Below are 21,422 nucleotides of genomic sequence, written 5' to 3'. Positions count from 1 at the left end.
ACATCAGAACAGCCCAACATTGTAGCATTTAAACCCCCATGACTTTTTAACTTTTCATCCGGATTTGGGACCAAAAGATTTATCTCCACCTGGAACTTTTTCATAGGATGGAGCTTCTCTGTCCTGGCAAGCTCCACTGGTGACCCCCTCCCTCTCTCTACACCTAGAAGGCAGGGAGCAGGGTCCGCACCCTCTTTGCTGTTGGAACCCGGTATGGAAAAGGTTAAGAATCACCAGATTAGACAATAAAGTAGGAATTTTCCACAGTGGTGTCTGGCTTATGCAGTGTATTAACCATCTCCTTGTGCAAAAGCGTTTGGCACAGGAATGCTTTAGTCCTTGTTAGGTATAAATAAGGAAGGAATGTTGGTACTGTTCAATGTGTTCAATTAGCTGTTTTAATAATGTATTTATGAGGTAATATTATGTGAATCACTGGCTTTAATGAAATCCAAGATGGAGTATTTGAACTGTGACCGTTGGACTCCATCTTTATAAGCTGACTTGTTTACAGTTAAGATGCTGGAGTCCCCTGGCTCAAACCGGACAGAACCAGCTTTTCCCGCCAGAACCAGCCCCCAACATTCCGTTCCCTCAGAACTCCCCCCGCCCTAGAGACTATATAAGGCCTTGCTCAGCGCCGGCGTGGGGCTGTCCGTTCCAGCGGCAGCGCCTGTACGGTCGGGTCTCCCCACCGCTCCAGAGCCAGTGAGAAGAACCCCACCCATCCCATAGCGAGACTGAGGAAGGAGAGGCCTACTCTCGCCACCCCCACACCATGACAAATCCACCTTCCCTGTGAAGGGTCCTGCTGCTTCCCTGGTAGTCAGCCTCCCAGAGTTTCTCCCCGCCCGCGACGGAGTCCATCCGTCGTCGCGCCTCCCCAGTGGTCCTCCTCAAAGGCTCCCAATCAGCCGGAGAGTAGAAGGTCCTGGGCCTCGCATCCATATATCGTGTCCACTGCACCTAGAAATAGTAGGGAGAGGTTTCTGTATTGGGGCATCGTTTGTTGTTTTCTCGAACACCAAGGGAGGTTTTGTGGGTCTGAGCTTCAAGCTCCTAAACCAGTCACGGGTTCACTGTTTATGCTTCTGTTTCTCCCCCGTTTTACCCAGTTTCTGTACCTTTACCCTTACACTTACCTTTGTTTGTACCACATCACCTCCTCTTCTCTTTATTTTCACTGCACCACTTAGGGCGAGAGGGACGCGTCTATTGTCAGCTAATCTAACCGGTGACAGGCGTGGAAGAGAGTCGACTCTGCTCTTCTGAGATAAGGGGCTTTCCTTTTCTATTTCCGCCCCCCCCCCCCACCACCATTTCTAGAGTTTTCCCTTCGGAAGCGTTACCTTCCCCTTGAGGTAACATCCTGCATTTCCTCCTCCCTCCAGACAGCAGCAGGGAGACCAAACCAAACCAAACCAAACCAAACACAAAGACATTTCCTGGAGCACTGGATTCCGTTAAGACTCTGAGCCTTGTTGCCTCTGGCTGCTCTTGAACTAAGAAAAAACCCATGTGAGCAAACTCCCCTGCCCATTCCACACCCAGCCCAGCCATCAATCTCCTGTCTCCTCCCCACTAACTCACAGTCTTTCCATGCGCTGCCTTCACAGGTAAACACCAAGATCCTCATTTATAACCAGCCCCCCAAGAAGCAGCTGCCTTTCTGCCCAGGCTGTGACGGCAGGCCGAAGATGAAGGCTTTTCTTCTCACCCTGCTGGCGGCGGTTCTGTGTGCGGAGCAAGGTGAGATGCTGCTAATGATTCCTCTGTGCCAGACAAAGAGCCAGGGAAGCAGCTAGAAATGGGGGGGCAGAGGGGGATTTTTGCATCACCGTTGGCAAAGATTCTACCTTGAAGTGGGAGCTGGCACTTCTGCAAACCTCCCTTTGCAGCCAGGGCCGGCTCTAGGATTTTTGCCACCCAAAGCAAAAAACAATTTTGGCCGCCCCCTCCTTCTTTAATTACCCCACCCCTGGCCCCACCTCAACTCCGCCCCTTCCCCAAATCCCCAGCCCTGCCTCCTCCCCCCAGGCTCTCAAGCCTAGGAGGGAGGGAGGGAGGGAGGGAGGGAGGGGGAGAAGCGGCGCCCGCGCCGCGGCCACTCGGAGTCTCCCCCTCCCTCCCAGGTTTGAGAGCCCGGGACGGAGGTGGAGCAGCGGCGTGCGAAACGGCCGCTTGGGATCTCCCCCTCCCTCCCAGGTTTGAGAGCCTGGGAGGGAGGGCGAGTAGCGGCGCGCGAATCAGTTGTTTCGCGCGCCGTGGCAGCAGCAGCGGAGGTGAGCTAGGGCGGCCAGGGCACATTTTTAGGGGCGGCATTCTGGCGCCGGCCATGCCGCCCCTAAAAATGTGCAGCCCCAAGCACCAGTTTGTTTTGCTGGTGCCTAGAGCCGGCCCTGTTTGCAGACAGCGCTTGGTAGTCTGAAGCAACGGCTGGTGCGTTGGCTGTCTTTTGAGCACTAGCTTGTGTGGATGTAATAAAAATAGGTCAATGCAGGCACAGCAAGTTATCTCTGTTTCATGATGCTTAGGGGGATGCAGTACTCTGGATGCAAGAGGGAGCATGCTTCTGTGGATCTGGATTTGTGCTCGTTCCAAAGCAGCATGTCTTGAGAGGCCTAGAGGGGGCTCAGGAGGGGTGACTAGCCCTAGAGACCTGTCTAGTCATCTCTTAAAGAAATCTTTTATCCGGTTATCCTCTGAGCCAGGCTCTTTTACTCAGGGCGATCAGGGCTCCTCAGCATTGCTTTCTTGCAACCATAAATTTGCAAGTTCTTTTATTGTAATCAGCTAAAAACATATCGGTCTGATTGATCCCAGATACAGTGGAGTAAATCAGGAGTCACTGCACTGAATTCAGTTAAGCTGGCGCAGTGGAGCATCGGCACAAGTGAGATCAGACTCAGGCCCTGCGTTCTTACAATGCTGTAGTGGAATCCCAGTAATATTGGACGGGGGGTCACAGCCGTAGGTTCTGGTGGGAAGAGCCACTGGTTGATTCTTAATGGAGGATAATTTTACTCCTCCAACTCTTCCTGAGCTCCTCTGGTTTTAAAAATAAGGAGGTCTGGGGCAGTTTGATATTTGGATGGGAGACCTCCAGGGATAAAAGGTGTTTGTGGAACAGGTTTTTATTTAATTAATTAATTTATTTATTTATTTAGCCACTAAACCTAGGAAGAACCGGCTCAGTTATTAACCAATGAATGTTCACTTGTTTGAAGATTTCCCCATTTATAGTCTCCCAGGTGCTGTTGTTTTTTGATCATTTATACAAATGTATTAACCCCCTCTCTTACTGTTTACTCACATTAACATACATAAATAAATCACCCCAAGACCTGCACCAGGTGCCAAAATAAACTACAGCCTGAGCCCAAGGAAACTGACCAGCTCCAGCCACCTGGGTTTCTGGCTCAGAAATCAAGGACACTTCCAATTCCATGGGGTCCATAGTGAGAAACAACTAGTTGGTTTCTCACTGCTCTTAAGATGATCTTAGCTGCCCCCTCTAGATACTCACTCCGGATCCCACGCCACAGTGTCTAAGCCCATCGTGATGTCAACCAAATGGGTACAGAGAGTGTGTTATTTTTCCAGTCCCAGTCTGTATGTGATCAAATTAAGCCCAGAGCATGAGAAAAATCTGCCGGTCCCTGTGCCTGGACAGTAGACACCCTTCACCAGGCAAATGAGGTTATTGCAGGTAGCTGTGTCCCCAGAGCAACAGGAATATTCCTTTTGCCATGCAAGGAGCCTCTCCTGAGGAAATCCCTTTGCTTTAGCTGGCTACTCACTAACCTGCCGTGAAGACACAATGTGGTGTTTAAGTGCCAAGTACTGGGCTGTTGAAGGAGAGCAGTGGCTGCGCAGAGAACACAGATAGAGCTGGCATGGGCAGTAATGGCTTGATTCAAAGCCCAGCGATGTCAGCGGGAGTCTTTCCACTGACTGCATTGGGCTTTGGGTCGGGGTTTGAAAGCCTTGGCCGAGCTCTGCTCTTTGCAAGATCAGATTGCACAGGTCTTATCTGAGGCATTTCATTAGGGTTGTGTTGTATCTCACGAGTTCTTCAGCATCTCTAGTCGCTGAGCACAGAAAGCTTCTTCCCCTGGCAAATTGTCCCATTATCAGATTGGTGGCAATTGGTTTTTCCTCTTGCATTGCTTAGGTTCTTTGTTCTGTAGTTTCAGTCACTGACTCCTGAAATAATTCCTCCCTCTTCATTACGTTTTCTATTTTTAGACATTTTTCATGAGCCTGTTGTTTCTGTTTTTCCTCTGTAATGGACTTATTAGTACTGGCATTTGACTTGGTACCGTGTGACATTTTGATGTAAAACTAGAATGATAGAACATTAGCCTGACACACATTGACTACGGCCACGTCTGCCCTAGCGTGCTTACAGCGTCACAGCTCTACCGATGCCGCTGCACCTCTGTAAGATCTCTCCTGTAGCTGCTGTCTGCCGACCGGATAGAGCTCTCCCCTTGACAGAATTAAACCACCCACAATGAGTGGTTGTAGCTGTGTGGGTGGGTGAGCGAGTGTCCACACTAGCAGTTAGATCAGTGTAACTTATGTCGCTCAGGGGTCTGTTTTTTCACACCCGTGAGCGGCGTAAATTTTGCTGACATAAGTGGTAGTGTAGACCTGGCCTAAAAGCTGGCTCACTGATAGGTGTCACAATGTAATTATGAATGGAGAATGGTCAATGAGTGGGTGTGTCTCCAGTGGGGTCCTGCAGGAATCAGTTCTTGGCCCTACGCTATTGAACATTTTTATCAATGACCTGGAAGAAAACAACATCATCACTGATAAATTTAGAGGTGACAGAAAAACTAGGGGAGTGGTAAATAATGAAGAGCTCAGGTCACTGATAGAGAGCAATCTGGATCGCTTGGTAAGCTGGGTGCAAGCAAACAATACGCATTTTAATACGGCTAAATGTAAAGGTCTACATCTAGGGATAAAGAATGTCGGCCATATTTACTGGAGGGGGGGACTCTACCCTGGGAAGCAGTGACTGAAAAAAACTCTGGGGGGCCATAGGGAATAATCTGCTGAACATGAGCTCCCAGTGTGACCCTGTAGCCAAAAGGGCTAGTGTGATTCTTGGATGTATAACGGGAATTTTGAGTAGGAGTACAGAGGTTATTTTACCTCTATATTTGGCACTGGTGCCGCCGCTGCTGGAATCCTGTGTCCAGTTCTGATGTCCACAATTCAAGAAGAATGTTGGTAAATTGCAGAGAGTTCAGAGAAGATCCATGAGAACGATTAGAAAACCTGCCTTATAGCAGTAGACTCAAGGACCTCAATGTATTTAGCGTAACAAAGAGGGGGTTAAGGGGTGATTTGATCACAGTCCATATCTGCCTATGTAACACTGACAGATCCCAGTCCTTGGCGGGTGGGATCGAATCTGCGACCTCTGGGGCATAGTGCTTGAGCCTCTACAAAATGAGCTAAAAGCCCCAGTTGCCTGTTAGCTAAGGCTGTAAATCAGACTCATTTTATCTCTCTCTTTAAGTGGTATCGGTGCCACTAGGTGGGGCAGAACACCACACCCAGGAGCTGTGTGGGTTACATCTAAACAGAGAACAAATACTCAATAATAGGCTCTTCAAACTTCAAAAGAAACGAATAACAAGATCCATTGTCTGGAAGTTGAAGCAGGATAAATTCAGACTGGAAATAGGGCATAAATTTATAACAGTGAGGATCATTAACCACTGGAACAATTTACCAAGGGTCATGGTGGATTCTCCATCACTGGCAAATTTTAAATCAAAATTGGCTGTTTTTCTAAAGGCTCTGCTCTAGGAATTGTTCTGGGGGCAGTTCTCTGGCCTGTGTTTTATAGGAGATCAGCCGAGATGTTGACAATGATCTTATGAATCTGTGACTCTAGTACAGACATTGTTTATTGTACGTGTTACAGGAAGAGGCAGAAGCCACAGTTATGATTCAGGGCCCATTTTGCCAGCTTAGAAACACATTAAAAAGCAGTCCCTGCCCTGGGGAGTTTACAGTCTAAAGTAAGACACAGTGTAATAAGTGGGTTGAACACACGATTGGATGGGGGCTGGGTTAGGGTTGCTGTGTTAGGAATGCAGATTAGCCACGGAGCATTTGGACAGTTTCAAATCAAAGGACATTTTAAAAATGCACCTATAAATATATCAGAAATATTGAGATCAGTAATTGCTATGGGCAGAACACAACAGTGTTGTAAATTGCACCTAGCTACTCAACATGAGTATTTGGAATTATGGATTATGAATTATGGATTCAGCAGGTGAGAGGAATGGGGATTAGAATATTAGGGTTGGAAGGGACCTCAGGAGGTCATCTAGGTTCTAGTCCAATCCCCTGCTCAAAGCAGGACCCACACCAACTAAATCATCCCAGCCAGGGCTTTGTCAAGCCAGGCCTTAAAAACCTCTAATGATGGAGATTCCACCATCTCCCGAGGTAACCCATTCCAGTGCTTCACCACCCTCCTAGTGAAATAGTGTTTCCTAATATCCAAACTAGACCTCCCCCACTGCAACTTGAGACCATTGCTCCTTGTTCTGACATCTGCCACCACTTAGAACAACTGAGCTCCATCCTCTTTGGAACCCCCCTTCAGGTAGTTGAAGGCTGCTATCAAATCCTCCCTCACCCTTCTCTTCTGCAGACTAAATAACTCCAGTTCCCTCAGCCTATCCTCGTAAGTCATGTGCCCAGCCCCCTAATCATAAATGTCTATCAGGGATGGTCTAGACAGTATTTGGTCCTGCCATGCGGGCAGGGGACTGGACTCGATGACCTCTCGAGATCCCTTCCAGTCCTAGAATCTATGAATCTATGAATCATTTTCGTTGCCATCCGTTTGACTCTCTCCAATGTGTCCACATCCCTTCTGTAGTGGAGGGACCAAAACTGGACGCAATACTCCAGGTGTGGCCTCACTAGTGCCAAATAGCGGAGAATAATCACTTCCCTCGATCTGCTGGCAATGCCCCTACTAATTCAGCCCAATATGCCATTGGCCTTCTTGGCAACAAAAGCACACTGTAAACCAGGAACAAATAACATATTCCTACAAGCCTCTAACATTTTTCCTTTGTGTTTTCCTTTTGCAGCTCACTCACTGGTGTGCTTTACCTGTAAGGATGCATCCTCCAACTGGGAGTGTCTGGGATCAACTATATGTCCAAGTGATGAAAACTACTGTGTGACCACGTATCTTGGTGCAGGAATTGGTAAGTTTGGGCATGTTCTGCTTATTGTCTTTCCATAGCGCTTTCCCAGATGACATCCTGCCCCAGCTCCAGACCACTGGGTTTTCCTTCCTCCTTCTACTGGAAGGGTGGGACATTGCTGATGTGGAATTGGGGAATCACTCCTTGAAACCGAATGGCAGGAGACCTTTCCTGGGATGCACTAAGGTGGTGGGAGTTGTATTGAACTTGCTTTGATCCACCGCAGTGTGCAGCCCCGCCCCACCGGAGCACTGCTTTACCGCATTATATCCGAATTCGTGTTATATCGGGTTGCGTTATATCGAGGTAGCGGTGTATCTCCTTTGCAGATATAAGGAGCTCCTGTCCGAACTCTGGGAAACATTTTAATCTTGAGTCTTTCTCTTGTTTCTTTTTCTGGTTCAGGTGGACATTCCAAGCAGAGCATCTCCAAGGGGTGTGCTTCAATTTGCCCCAGCAGTGGGATAAACATAGGGATAGCAGCCGCCACTGTTTCCTGCTGTAGTTCTTTCTTGTGCAACATCAGCGGGGCCAGCCGCATGAAAGTCAGCTACTCGGTGCTGGCCATGGCGATCTTGGCCAGCTTCATTTATTTCAGAGCTGGACTGTGATCGGTCCAGGAAAAAAGAACTTGATGCCCTGTAGAACCTGCTCAAGCTTCTCCAATGAGACACGAAACCCCCCTCTGTGCAAAGCTCTACTGGGGTTACCAATGGTGCCCTTTCTTCCAAACTCTCTCTCAGATCCCATTAGACAATACCTGCCCTCTTGCCATTCACAAGGAAATCTTGCTGCTGTCACTGGGTGCCCCTCTGTGCCTCTCAGCAGATCTGGATTGCTGCTCCCATGGTTTGGGTGCAGGAGGCCTGGGAAGCTCAACTGAAGCATGCAGCCCCACTGGGGAGATGCCCGCTTGCACTCTTGACCCATCAGGAAATGGTGGATAATGTTGGCAGGGTTTCTGCTTTTATACCCGTAGTCCCAGTTGATGGGGCTGATAAAAAAAACGTCAGGACTCACCAGGAAATGTTTATCCCAAACCACCTCCAAAGCGGAATACTTAAACACCCCTGCCTCTTGTTACCGCAGAGACATTTCCCATCCACGTCACGCTAGGGATCAGCGCCAGACTGACTGCTGGGAAGGCATGATCCAAAACCAAACCTCAGATACATTCACCCCCGGTTGGATTCTGTTTTTTTACATTGTTTTCTTTATTCTTCTCCTTGTCTCACTTTTCTTATGTAGAATGAATGCAGTGCTCGCACTGTGAGCATCACACCTGAATAAACACCTTCCTGTTCTTGCCTGAGCACAGATATATTGTGTGTCTCTTTGCTTGCTGGAAAACAGGGTGTGTGAGGTGCCCTGAGCCGAACATCAACTCATGGGTGCAGCACAACTGCTCCTTGGGACAGCTGCTCTGTGGTTCTCAGCAGCGCCGTCTCTCTTGTCACTTTTCATCCTAACACAGACCTTTACCTCCCATGCCTGCCCCCATCCCCTCCAGGATGGGCTCTGAGGAATGAACACTTGAATTGATTATTCACATCTTCTTCCCAGCTGTGGTAGCTGTAAGTTGTCCCACAGACCAGATGCTGCCTTGTATTGTTTTACTCCCTAAAAGACCTTTCGGATTCAGTCCCTGTGACTGAAGCTGGACAGGATGAAGCGTGAGTCTGGTCTACCATAGACGTGTCATATGGGACTGGAGCAAACACTATATTAGCGTCTCTCCAATTCCTGCCTTCTATCGTCAGTGAGTGGTGACGGAAAACCCTGCGGCTATATTTAAAAACAGCCATAATGAGCAAGCTCCTTTAACCCCTTGTTCTCATCCCAGAGCGCCCCCATACGGGCAGGTGTGGTATTGCAGGTGAGCCCTTACTTTGTTTTCCCCTCACCCAGGGTAGTGGCAAGTCCAAACAGCCTGTTAAATGCTAAAGAGCACCTTAGTGGAGGTTGTCATTTATTAACAGAAAAGCCCAGGCAGAACATCAACAAAACTTTCACCCCAACATCCTGGCGGGTGACGAGGTCATCTCAGTCCATGTCCCCCAACTGAGTCCCATGTTTTCCTCTACCCCGGGGTTCCCTTGGTGCCAGTCTCTGCCCTTGGGTTGTGCTTCTTACCCCTGATGGAACAACATCCTCTGGAGCCAGGGGGTCGGGGAAGTCCGTCCTCTGTGACCCTTCTCCAGGGAAAGCAGGTGATCCTTGTGAGGCCAGGCTTCCAGCCTATGTCTGGGTGACCACTGGATGAGACCAGGTCCCTTTGGGTGCCTGCAGACTGCCATCCTCTATCTAGGAGGTGCCCGTCTCCATGAGCTCCTCTGAGAGGCTCCCTGTCCCGATAGGTCCCCAGAGAGCCCTGCTCAGCCCTCTGCCTCAGGTTTCTCCTGCGAGCTGCCCTCCGCTCCACAGGAGCCTCCCATCTCCCATTGGAGGTGCCCTCTAACTGCGCATGGGGAACCTTTATTAATCAGCCACCCGGGGCAGCCAATTACCCCCCGGTGGGGCCTTCATCAGGCAGTCAGGGGGCAGACTGGGCCCTGGTTCCCCATAAAGAGCAGCTAACCCCATGACACCCCTGGAGCCAATTCCCCTTGCATCTTAAAATGTAGCGGGCCTGATCCTTCCTCGAATGAGTCAGGGTCTTCAGTATCGGGCTTGGGGAGAAAAGGAAGAAAGAAGGGATAAATGGAGGCTGGTGTCAGGCAGTCTGCACTGCTATAATTTATAAACTTTGGGGTTTCTGGAAGTTGGCTACTGAGGCACCCCCAGAATACAGGACATCCCCTTGGTTGCATGGGCCCATCCCTGCCGGTGTGACCCTGTCCCTGCTGCCATGACCTCACATGCACAGGGCATGCAAGGTCATGCTGCATGGAGGACGCCATTTTGCAGGGCGCGCCACGCTGCCTCCATTGGCGTGACTTCGCACACACAGTGCATGCAAGGTCATGTCACATGGAAGACGCCATTTTGCAGAGTGATACTGATGTGACCTCACAAACGCAGTGTCTCTGAGGTCTCTGATGCTGGTGGGGACAGAACAGCACACTCTGCGAACAGCCTCTTTGTGCATCCATGATGATACTGGACTAAAAGGACATGAGGTTTTATATCAGTACTAGAGAGGGACAAACCTTACAGATACAAGACTGTCCAGCTGCAAACTGGCAGAATGGCTTGCTTAGGTTTCTGTTAAAATTAATATAAATGAATTTCCTGAGTTTCTAATATTTGGTGGGGGGAGGTTTATAACTACAAAAATGTAGCAATATTTTTTAACCCTTAAGTTACTGAGATGCATTTTCAACCTTAACTCCAGCTTAATTGGGTTCCAGTTGCCTGGAAATTTTGACTCACCCCTGGCTTTCCTGACTCCTTGGAAACAATGGTATAAGGCAGAGGGTCTTCCAGGGCGGAGGCGCAGATTGGAGGAGTAAGGATAATTTTGTGGTTAAATCACTGGCATGGGACTCAGAAGATCTGGGTTTAGTTCCTGGCTCTGCCCCAGACTCCCTGTGTTACTTTAAGCAAGTCATTTAACCTCTCCATGCTTCAGTTTCCCCATACAGATGATGATACTGGTTGAGCAGAGGCCTGTTCTCTAAGTTGTTCAAGGTAACAAAAGTCCAACTCAACCGGTTATGTAAAATTGTTTAGAAAAGTCAGTAAAAGTTGGAGACTGTCTGGTACAAATTGGATTGGTTTGAGTTACAAATTGGGGAGCGGAGTCACTACATGAGAGGAGTGGGAGGGGTGCACTGGAAAGAGTGAACGTCACCTTCAAGGCGGCCACCCCCACCATCTTGTGATGCTCCAGAACCCACCAAGACTCCGTTGGACCTTCGTCATCCTGATCCTGAACGGCATCCTGATCAGACCAAGCCAGAGAGCCATCGCCATCTCCACCAGCTTCAACTAATTCCCAAACAACACCAGGGACGTGAGACTCAAGCCCCTGCTGTCACCTTCCCCCTCCAGGGTTATTTTCCTGACGCTCCTTCTCTCTTCTGTTTTTTATACCGTGCTTTCTGCCTGCTGGCTGAGGTGGCCAAATCTACGCCAACCTTTGCAACACTGCTGCAAGCCTGTGACCATTAAGGCAAACTGAAAGCAATGTATCTCCCTCCCCTAAACCAAACTCAGACTCTGACAGCAACAGTAGCTCCAGACCATCTAAACTAACCTTTCCCCCAGGAAGAACAGCTACCACCACCTCTAAATAACTTCCAAGCAGAGGCCTCTCTCTGTATACAAGGCTGCATTTAGCAGGGATATTGGTTGTTCCCAGTATTGCCAACCCCAAATGCTCAAAAATCATGAGTCAGGCTCACCAAAAAGCACGAGACTGGCTTTAAAATCATGAGATTATGTAAACGTAACAGATTTGGGGTTCTTTTTATTTGCCTTCCACTTTTGGAGCCTTTAGGGTGCACTGGGGTCACGTTTTGAAGCTTTCTCCACAGCCACTAGGGCTAGAAACTTGCCTTTTCTTTAACGATGTAGGCTGAAATCATCACATATCCACCTGAATCCAGGAGCTGGGACTTTAATTTAAAAACAATAATTATCATGAGAATCATGAGAGTTGGCAACGCTGAGTTTCATAGAGTCCAAGGCCCAAAAGGGACCATCTTGATCATCTAATCTAACAAAAACCAGAGAAAAAATTCCTAAGGATTATCCTTTAGAAAAACATCCAATCTTGATTTTAAAATGGCCAGTGATGGAGAATCCACTACGACCCTTGGTACGTTGTCCCAAAGGTTAGTTTCCTTTACTATTAAATATTTACACCTTATCTCCAGTACAGTGAAAGCCTTTACATGTAACACTTTATATCTCAAATGCTTTAACTGTCTCCCCCATCCCATTTTTTCTGTCTTTAAGAAAAGGTTGAATAGATCTGAATGACAGTTGTTACAATCGCAGTCAGCGGTGGTAGCTTGATGTGGACATTACAACGGTGTCTTGTGGAGGCACCGTAAAAAACTGGCTGTACGTAACTTGCCAAGAGTCACCCAGGAAATCTGTGGTGGAGAAGACAATCAAACGATGGTCTCCCAAGTTCCAGACCAGCATTCTAGCCACTGGCTCCCACCAAAGACTTTATTTGCCTAGCTGAAGAGGAAGGACTGAGGAGGCAGCATCTACAAATAATGCATAATCCAAAGGGATAGCCCTAGAGACTGACATGAAGATCAGTTATCTCTATACTCTCTTGCCCTCCAGAGGACTTTGGCTAGTAGTCACATTGCTTATCACTTTTCTTATAGGAAAGGGAGGCTAGTTGCTACCTTTCCATTCTAACTGCCCTAGTAAATGACTGCTTTTCTATTAATAGCTTTCTTTGCAATGAAAGGGGCTAGAAACATGCTAAATGAAACCTGGAGTTAGCCTTGGGCATTTCTAGCCCCCCGTCCCTCAAATCAGTGGCTGGAGCACAGCTATGGGCTTCAGAACACATGATCAGCTGTGAGCTTTAGCTATAAATATGCCCCTACCAAATTCATGGCCATGAGAAACATGTCACGGACCGTGAAAATGGTCTCACCCGCACGAAGACTGGTCTTTTGTGTGCTTTTACCCTACACTATACAGATTTCACAGGAGAGACCAGTATTTCTCAAATAGGGGTTCCTAACCCAAAAGGGAGGTGCAGGGGTCACAAGATTATTTTAGGGGGGTTGCGGTATTGCCACCCGTGATTCTGTGCTGCCTTCAGAGCTGGGTGGCTGGAGAGTGACGGCTGTTGGCCAGGCACCCCTCTCTGAAGGCAGCACCCCCCTAGTAGCAGTGCAGAAATAAGGGTGTAAATATCATACTATTCCACCCTTACTTCTGCGCTGGTGCTGACGGTGGCTCTGCCTTCAGAGCTGGGCTCCCGGCCAGCAGATGCCGCTCTCCAGCTGCCCAGTCTGAAGGCAGCGCTGCTGTCAGCAGCAGTGCAGAAGTAAGGGTAGTAGAACCACAACCCCCCCTACAATAACCTTGTGATCCCCCCGTACTCCTTATGGGGTCAGGACCCCTACAATTACAACACCGTAAAATTTCAGATTTAAATAGCTGAAATCATGAAATTTATTGCTTTTAAAATCTTCTGACTGTGAAATTGACCGAAATGGACTGTGAATTTGGTAGGGCCCTAGCTATAAACTCTCACCAGACATCAGCAAGCAAAGAAGATCTCCCATCCAAGCCCTAAGCAGCGCCAATCCTACTTAGCTTCTGAACGCAGGCATATTCAGAGTGGCGTGGCCACAGATAGAAACTAAGGTGAAAAATTACAAACCTTTATGTAGTTACAAGAATCCCGGAGAGAGGCCTACACAGTGTGCAATCATTCTTCCCTGTGCAAAGTGGATGACAAAGGGTACCAAATATCAATGGTAGCATTGTACACACACTTTGCATTTTAGCAAACAACTTCATAAGGTGCAAAGTCCTAAGAGGAGCACAGGATCTGGTCCAAGAGGTGACTATAGCTGGATCGCTTGGTAATAGTGACCATAATATAATTACATTTAACATTCCTGTGGTAGGGAAAACACCAGAGCAACCCAACACTGTAGCATTTAATTTCAGAAAGGGGAACTACTCAAAAATGAGGAAGTTAGTTAAACAGAAATTAAAAGGTACAGCACAAAAAGGGAAATCCCTGCCAGCTGCCTGGAAACTTTTTAAAAACACCATAATAAAGGCTCAACTTAAATGTATCCCCCAAAGTAAAAAACACAGTAAGAGAACCAAATAAGTGCCACCGTGGCTAAACAACAAAGTAAAAGAAGTAGTGAGAGACAAAAAGGCATCCTTTAAAAAGTGGAAGTTAAATCTTAGTGAGGAAAATAGAAAGGAGCATAAACCCTGGCAAATGAAGTGTAAAAATATAATTGGAAAGGCCAAAAAAGAATTTGAAGAACAGTTAGCCAAAGACTCAAAAAGTAATATCAATTTATTTTTTAAATATATCAGAAGTAGGAAGCCTGCTAAACAACCAGTGGGGCCACTGGACGATCAAGATGCTAAAGGAGCACTCAAGGAGGATAAGGCCATTGTGGAAAAACTAAATGAATTCTTTGCATCGGTCTTCATGGCTGAGGATGTCAGGGAGATTTCCACACCTAAGCCATTCTTTTTAGGTGACAAATCTGAGGAACTGTTCCAGATTGAAGTGTCATTAGAGGAGGTTTTGGAACAAATGGTAAACTAAAAACAACTAAGTCACCAGGCCCAGATGGGATTCACCCAAGAGTTCTGAAGGAACTCAAATGTGAAATTGCAGACCTACTAACTGTAGTCTGTAACCTATCATTTAAATCAGCTTCTGTACCAACTGACTGGAGGATAGTTAATGTGATGCCAGTTTTTAAAAAGGGATCGAGAGGTGACCCACCAATTATAGGCTGGTAAGCTTGACTTCGGTACTGGGCAAACTAGTTGAAATGATAGTAAAGAACAAAATTCTCAAACACACAGATGAACATAATTTGTTGGAGAAGAGTCAACATGGTTTTTGTAAAGGGAAATCATGCCTCACCAATCTACTAGAATTCGTTGAGGGCTTCAACAAACATGTGGACAAGGGGGACCCAGTGAATATAGTGTACTTAGATTTTCAGAGAGCCTTTGACAAGGTCCCTCACTAAAGGCTCTTAAGCAAAGTAAGCTGTCATGGGATAAGAGGGAAGGTTCTCTCATGGATTGGTAACTGATTAAAAGATAGGAAACAAAAGATAGGAATAAATGGTCAGTTTTCAGAATGGAGAGAGATAAATAGTGGTGTCCCCCAGGGGTCTGTACTGGGACCAGTCTTATTCAACATATTCATAAATGATCTGGAAAAAGGGGTACACAGTGAGGTGGCAAAATTTGCAGATGATACAAAACTATTCAATACAGTTAAGTCCCAGGCAGACCGCGAAGAGCTACAAATGGATCTCACAAAACTGGGTGACTGGGCAACAAAATGGCAGATGAAATTCAATGTTGATAAATGCAAAGTAATGCACATTGGAAAACATAATCCCAAGTATACCTATAAAATGTTGGGGTCTAAATTAGCTGTTACCACTCAAGAAAGAAATCTTGGAGTTATTGTGGATAGTTCTCTGAAATCATCCACTCAATGTGCAGCGGCAGTCAAAAAAGTGAACAGAATGTTGGGAATCATTAAGAAAGGGATAGATAATAAGACAAAAAATATCCTATTGCCTCTATATAAATCCATGGCATGCCCACATCTTGAAATCTGCGTGCAGATGCGGTCACCTCAACTCAAAAAAGATATATTGGAATTGGAAAAGGTTCAGAAAAGGGCAACATAAATGATTAGGGGTATGGAGCGGCTTCCCGTTGAGGAGAGATTAATAAGACTGGGCCTTTTCAGCTTGGAAAAGAGACGACTAAGAGGGGATATGATAGAGGTCTATAAAATCATGATTGGTGTGGAGAAAGTAAATAAGGAAGTGTTATTTACTCCTTCTCATAACACAAGAACTTGGAGTCACCAAATGAAATTAATAGACAGCAGGTTTAAAACAAATAAAAGGAAGTATTTTTTTCACACAACGCACCATCATTCTGCAGAACTCTTTGGCAGAGGATGTTGTGAAGGCCAAGACTATAACAGGCTTCAAAAAAGAACTAGATAAGTTAATGGAGGATAGGTCCATCAATAGCTATTAGCCAGGATGGTCAGGGATGGTGTCCCTAGCCTGTTTGCCAGAAGCTGGGAATGGGCAACGGGATGGATCACTTGATGATTACCTGTTCTGTTCATCCCTCTGGGGCACCTGGCATTGGCCACCGTCAGAAGACAAGCTACTGGGCTAGACGGACCTTTGGTCTGACCCAGTGTGGCTGTTTTTATGTTCTTAGGGGGAAATTTCTCTCCCCTCCCTGCCCTGAAAAACCATGAGTCACCATGCCAAAAAGAAAAAGAGAGAGAAACAAAACTTTTAAAAACACCTATAAACTTTAAAACCCTGCTATGACTATACAAGGGCATGCGATCAGACCACATGTCTCTGGACTCCATCTTGGGATGTCAGTATTTTTCCACAGACTGATCTGGGAACCAAGCTTTGAAACAAATGGTACCTGCCAGATGCAAAAGGTATGTAAGGCAGGGAGTGACATCATCAGGTGTTCTTCACTCCCCACACAAGAAGACTCCTGGAAATACCTGAGGAACAAAGACAACTGGGGGAAGTGCTGGACCCAGGCTAAAGGGATTTCTAGCCTGTGAATTATCAGAGGGGTAGCCGTGTTAGTCTGGATCTGTAAAAGCAACAGAGAGTCCTGTGATACCTTTAAGACTAACAGATGTATTGGAGCATAAGCTTTTGTGGGTGAATACCCACTTCGTCAGACACATGTGACCATCATGCGTCTGACGAAGTGGGTATTCACCCACGAAAGCTTATGTTCCAATACATCTATTAGTCTTAAAGATGCCACAGGACTCTCTGTTGCTTTTAGCCTGTGAATGAAACACCTGGGGATGCCAAGCTGTAAAGAAAGTGCAGCTTGTCCCTTAAGAATCTGCAGCCTGCCTGTATCATCTCTTAGGCTGAGAATCTGCTAATTCATATCCAATTTGTTTAGTATATTAAGCCTAGTTTGTGGTTTTGGGTTATCTGCTAGGTAATCTGCTTTGATCTGTTTGCTTTCACTTATAATCACTTAAAATCTGTCTTGGTAATTAATTCACTTGTTTTTGCTTTATCTAAGTCTGTGAGGCTGCAGCATCTCCACCTTCCAGACCCATTGCTGCCACAGCACCTACAATACCCTAGCGAGCTTGCGATGGCTTGGCTGAGAGGTGGCTGGCAGCTCCGGCAGAGAGAACAGCTCTCGATCCCCAAGCCTGCCCATGTGTGACCCCAAGCCAACATCACTTGTGACCAGCAACCGAAATGTGGGACATCTGGTTTTTGTTGCATGTTGTGCTGTGATTGATCAGGATGGTTATTAACTATGAACCCTATTGATAGGGATGTTTACTCACTCTGTCAAACAAATAGGTCAGCAGGAGTCATGCCCAATGGTGAAATCAGGAGTCAGGACCAAGACTTACAGCAGGAGTCAGTAGCCAGGAATTGGAGCCAAGGGTCAAAGACCAGTTACATGGAGTGAGACAAAGAAGGAAGGAGAAGCTGCTGGGCTTAATAGCCAGTCTGCTGACTCTTCCTTCCAGTGGGGCGGGGTAGCCAATCAGGCAGCCTACTACAAGCCAGCTCATGCGGTCATTAAGTGGCCCAGAGACTGGCCCTGCTGCAGGCCCTGAGTCGGTCAGTTACAGAAAAGAGGAAGGTCCTAGCCGAGGGGCTTGGGGATTTCGGGAGAGGGTCCCTGCCAGGGGTATCAGGTGGAGGGAGGTGTAGAGAAAGAGGAGTGGTCCCTGCTTCTTCTGCCCCCAAATTCTATGAATGCCTCCCCTGCCCCCAATGCAATGAATGCTGCTGGCCCCACCCCCAAGTCAATTCAGTGGGATGAGGCTGACCCTACCCGAGGGCTCTTCTATTGCTGCGGCTGCCCTTGCCCCCCTTAGCAGCTCCTCCAGCATCATCCCTGTGCCCTGATTGGGGTCCCTGGGTGCTACCGTAATTTAAATCTTAAATAGCTCACCCAAGAACCAGGGCCGGCTCCAGGCACCAGCTTAACAAGCAGGTCTTGGGGCGGCTAAGGGAGAGGGGCGGCACCTGCGGCAATTTGGGGGCGGCAGGTCCCTCACTCCCTCTAGGAGCGAAGGACCTGCTGCCGAACTGCCGCTGCCAGTCGCGGCTTTTTTTTTTTCCAATTGCCGCTGCCAGTCGCTGCTTTTTTTTTTTTTTTTTGCTTGGGGCGGCAGAAATGCTGGAGCCGGCCTTGCCAAGAACCTACATTAAAGTTGCAAAGTCAAGCACTCGAAAACTAGCAAATGCCAGGTAGGTTTTAGTTGCCCTAGCAACCTAATTCTACCCCCTGTGTGTCCATTCTTGGATGTACTGAATGAGGCACTTGTCCTGTGGGAAAAAACCCTGGGGTGCCAGTAGCATGCCAGGTGGGCTGTGACCTGGACGCAAGCAGTGTTGGTGCCGCCGCTGCTAGGCTGTATAGGGACTAGTCCTGGGGTGGGTCCCAATAACCGCTCTGAGCCATGGCTAATGGAAAGGATATTTTACTAGGCCTGGCAGGAAAGGGAAGGTTGCAAATCCCCTTTGTGATATTATAGTTCACAGTGACCAAGAGCAGTCCTTGTTTGAGTCCCTGGGACAGTCCACTCGAGTCAGGTCTTTTCAAACCTAGGGCATGGGATGCCCTCTCCAGTCCAGTCCCTATTCAAGCAAATAGGAGCTCCCAGGTTTCCAGGCCAGGCTCAGTGTCTCTCATTGGGGCCCCTCTGCACTGGCTCCTTGCCCAGCTGCTGGTGGTCCCCTGTAAGCCCCACACAGACCAGCACCCGTCTGCAATGCCCGTCACACGCAGCCATTTCCATACGTGGCTCTGCAGACAGTTCTTTGTGTAACCCATGTGCCTAATGGGGGCTATCTCTTTAAGAGACCCATCGCGTGGAAGTAGGAGTGAGCTGTGTCAGGGTCATTGTTGCTAAACAGATTAAGTACTCCACATCCAGAAGCTTCTGGAATTGGGTGTGGTAGTTTTGGATCTGCTCCAGTAGGTTCCCTGTTGTTGGAGTCAGACTCCCTGAGGGTAGGGTGACCAGACAGCAAATGTGAAAAATTGGGACAAGGGGTGGGGGATAATAGGAGCCTATATAAGAAAAAGACCCGAAAATCGGGACTGTCCCTATAGAATCTGGACATCTGGTCACTCTACATGAGGGCAAGTAGTCAGGGCAGCTGCTTTGCAGAAGGCCACGTGCCCTGTGTGAGTTGGGAGAAGCTGAGTCCAGGAGCAGAAAGCTGGCTGTTGTCCCGAACTCTGAAGCATTTTGCAGCCGGGTTGTCTTTAAATCTGTACACTTAACTGCGTGGTTGGTTAATCCGTCAGCTGACTGGCTAGCAGTGATTTCAGCGGAGGAAGAGTCTGCCTGGATTCCAACTGAAGATCTCTACAAGCAAGTGGAGGGAAGATGTTGTTTTAGACTCAAACTGTCTAGACTTGGTGATCAAAGACTCTAACTGAGACTTAGGTGAACTCAACCGAAGCTTTTGGGAACTTTCAGTTTCTTCTCTCTGTATTTCTGTGGGGACTGAACTGTTCAGATTTTAGTTTGTTTTCTTTCTTTATGTTTACGTATAACTGTGAAGGTAATGTCTGTGGATTATAAAATAGCCATGTCATGCTGTAAAAATTAGATTATTATTTGTTTCTTTATCATAAGATTTTATAAAGTTATTTAATTATATTCATTTCTTTAGTTCCCTTCGGGACTTGAATGTGGAGAGGTTAGCCTGTGCAATCCTTGCTGAAAATCCTTAGAGACTGAACTCTGGGTCTCCAGCTGCTCTTCTATGGGAGTTGGGGGTTTTAGGCACTGGAGAAGGGTAATGAAGTGAACTTTGACCCACCCAAAGGTTACATTTGCATCCGCTTCTCTGCAGCTCCTGGTTAGCCACAAAGCTGCTGCCTCCTAAAAGTGCCCCACCATTTTCTGCTCAGGGTCCTTCTTTATACCTGCCCTGGAGAAAGGGAAGTGCCGTGGGGAAGGGACTGATGGGAGTTGTAGTCCCCTGGCTTAGCAGGTTCATCACACCTAACTTTCGCGTGCTTGACTTTGCAAACTAAATAAAGGAAAGGTCACAGGAACCCATTTTCATGGACAAGCCTTAGGCAACAGAAATACAGAGGCCAATACCATCGCCCCCAATAATTCAGCACTAAATAATAATAAATAATGAGAGAAATGTGGAAACCTCACATTCTGGGACATTTTAAACCAGACTGGAGAAAGCCGAGAGAAGTATGCCGTGTCTTGGGAAGGAAATGGGTTTAAATTAGGGGTTCTCGCCCGGGCTGGAGTTTGACAATATCAGAATGTTCTGCGGGAGCATGTCGATTTGGCCGAAACTTCTGAGAGAAACAGGCCTGACTTCCTGCCAGCTCACCTTCCTGCCTCCTCCACTCCTCAGCAGCCCGCCTGGAGGGAAGTATGGGAACTGGGATTCCCCAAATCCCCGGGCAGCCATCTCCCCAGGCTGCCTGCTCCCCCGTCCCCCAGGCAGCTGGCGCCCCACTTACTGGACAGCTGGCTGGCTCCATGGTTCACCTGACTCCCTACCTGGTGGGCTGCTCTCCTCCCTGGAGCCCCATGCTAGATGGCTCCCTATGTGCTGCCTGGGGAATTGGCAGGCTGCCTGACTCTCCTCACAGATGACTCCCCAGATAGCCATCTGGGCCGATGGGGAGTCGGGCAGCTGGAGGCATCAAGGAGTAGGGTGACCAGATGTTCTGATTTTATTGGGACAGTCCCGATTTTTGGGCCTTTTTCTTATATCGGCTCCTATTACCCCCCACCCCGTCCCGATTTTTCACATTTGCTGTCTGGTCACCTATCAAGGAGCCAGGGCAGCCCAGCAGCCTGCCAGGCCGGGAGGTAGACAGCCTAGGGTGCTGGGAGATCAGGGTGCTGAAGAGCGGGTTACCCAGGCATTCTGGGGACGTGTTTTGTTTTAAAAAAAAGTTTTTAGAAGTCTGAAACACGTTCGACTTTTCAGTCCCTTCCCCTTGCCACCCCCATGAGTTTTTAATTTTTCATCCGGATTTGGGACAGAAAGATTTATCGCCAACTGGAACTTTTTCACAGGAGGGAGCTTCTCTGTCCTGGCCAGCTCCACTGGTGACCCCCCTCCCTCTCTCTACACCTAGAAGGCAGGGAGCAGGGTCCCCACCCTCTTTGCTGCTGGAACCCGGTATGGAAAAGGTTAAGAATCACCGGATTAGACACTAAAGTAGGGATTTTCCACCGTGGTGTCTGGTTTATGCAGTGTATTAACCATCTCCTTGTGCAAAAGCGTTTGGCACAGGAATGCTTTAGTCCTGCTTTTCCTCCTCCCTCCAGACTGCAGCGGGAAAATGAAACCAAACACAATGAAATTTGCTGGAGCACTGGATTCTGTTAAGACTCTGAGCCTTGTTGCCTCTGGCTGCTCTTGAACTAAGAAAAAAACCCATGTCAGCAAAGCAAACTCCCCTGCACTTTCCACACCC

At 47.7% G+C, this 21,422-nt stretch overlaps 1 protein-coding gene across 1 annotated transcript; it reads left to right on the top strand.

Moving 5' to 3' along the window:
* The first annotated feature begins 1,379 nt into the window (after positions 1 to 1,379).
* LOC101951317 (lymphocyte antigen 6E-like) lies at positions 1,380 to 8,568 on the top strand. Its single transcript, XM_065586342.1, has 4 exons — positions 1,380 to 1,518; positions 1,617 to 1,749; positions 7,137 to 7,256; positions 7,662 to 8,568. Exons 2-4 carry the CDS (start codon positions 1,698 to 1,700, stop codon positions 7,865 to 7,867), a joined length of 378 nt encoding a protein of 125 aa, XP_065442414.1. The 5' UTR covers positions 1,380 to 1,518; positions 1,617 to 1,697; the 3' UTR covers positions 7,868 to 8,568.
* The last annotated feature ends 12,854 nt before the right edge of the window (positions 8,569 to 21,422 follow it).

The sequence above is a fragment of the Chrysemys picta genome, chromosome 2, assembly GCF_011386835.1.
Source record: "Chrysemys picta bellii isolate R12L10 chromosome 2, ASM1138683v2, whole genome shotgun sequence".
NCBI classification, from domain to species: Eukaryota; Metazoa; Chordata; order Testudines; family Emydidae; genus Chrysemys; species Chrysemys picta.
This window is presented reverse-complemented; position numbering and strand designations above follow the sequence as displayed.

What these genes read in the sequence shown, in the direction of transcription:
- LOC101951317 (XM_065586342.1), top strand. Translation starts at nt 1,698, where the DNA reads ATGAAGGCTTTTCTTCTCACCCTGCTGGCGGCGGTTCTGTGTGCGGAG. An exon ending in GGTTCTGTGTGCGGAGCAAG is followed by an intron (nt 1,750 to 7,136) that starts GTGAGATGCTGC and finishes TTCCTTTTGCAG; the next exon opens with CTCACTCACTGGTGTGCTTT. An exon ending in GTATCTTGGTGCAGGAATTG is followed by an intron (nt 7,257 to 7,661) that starts GTAAGTTTGGGC and finishes TTTCTGGTTCAG; the next exon opens with GTGGACATTCCAAGCAGAGC.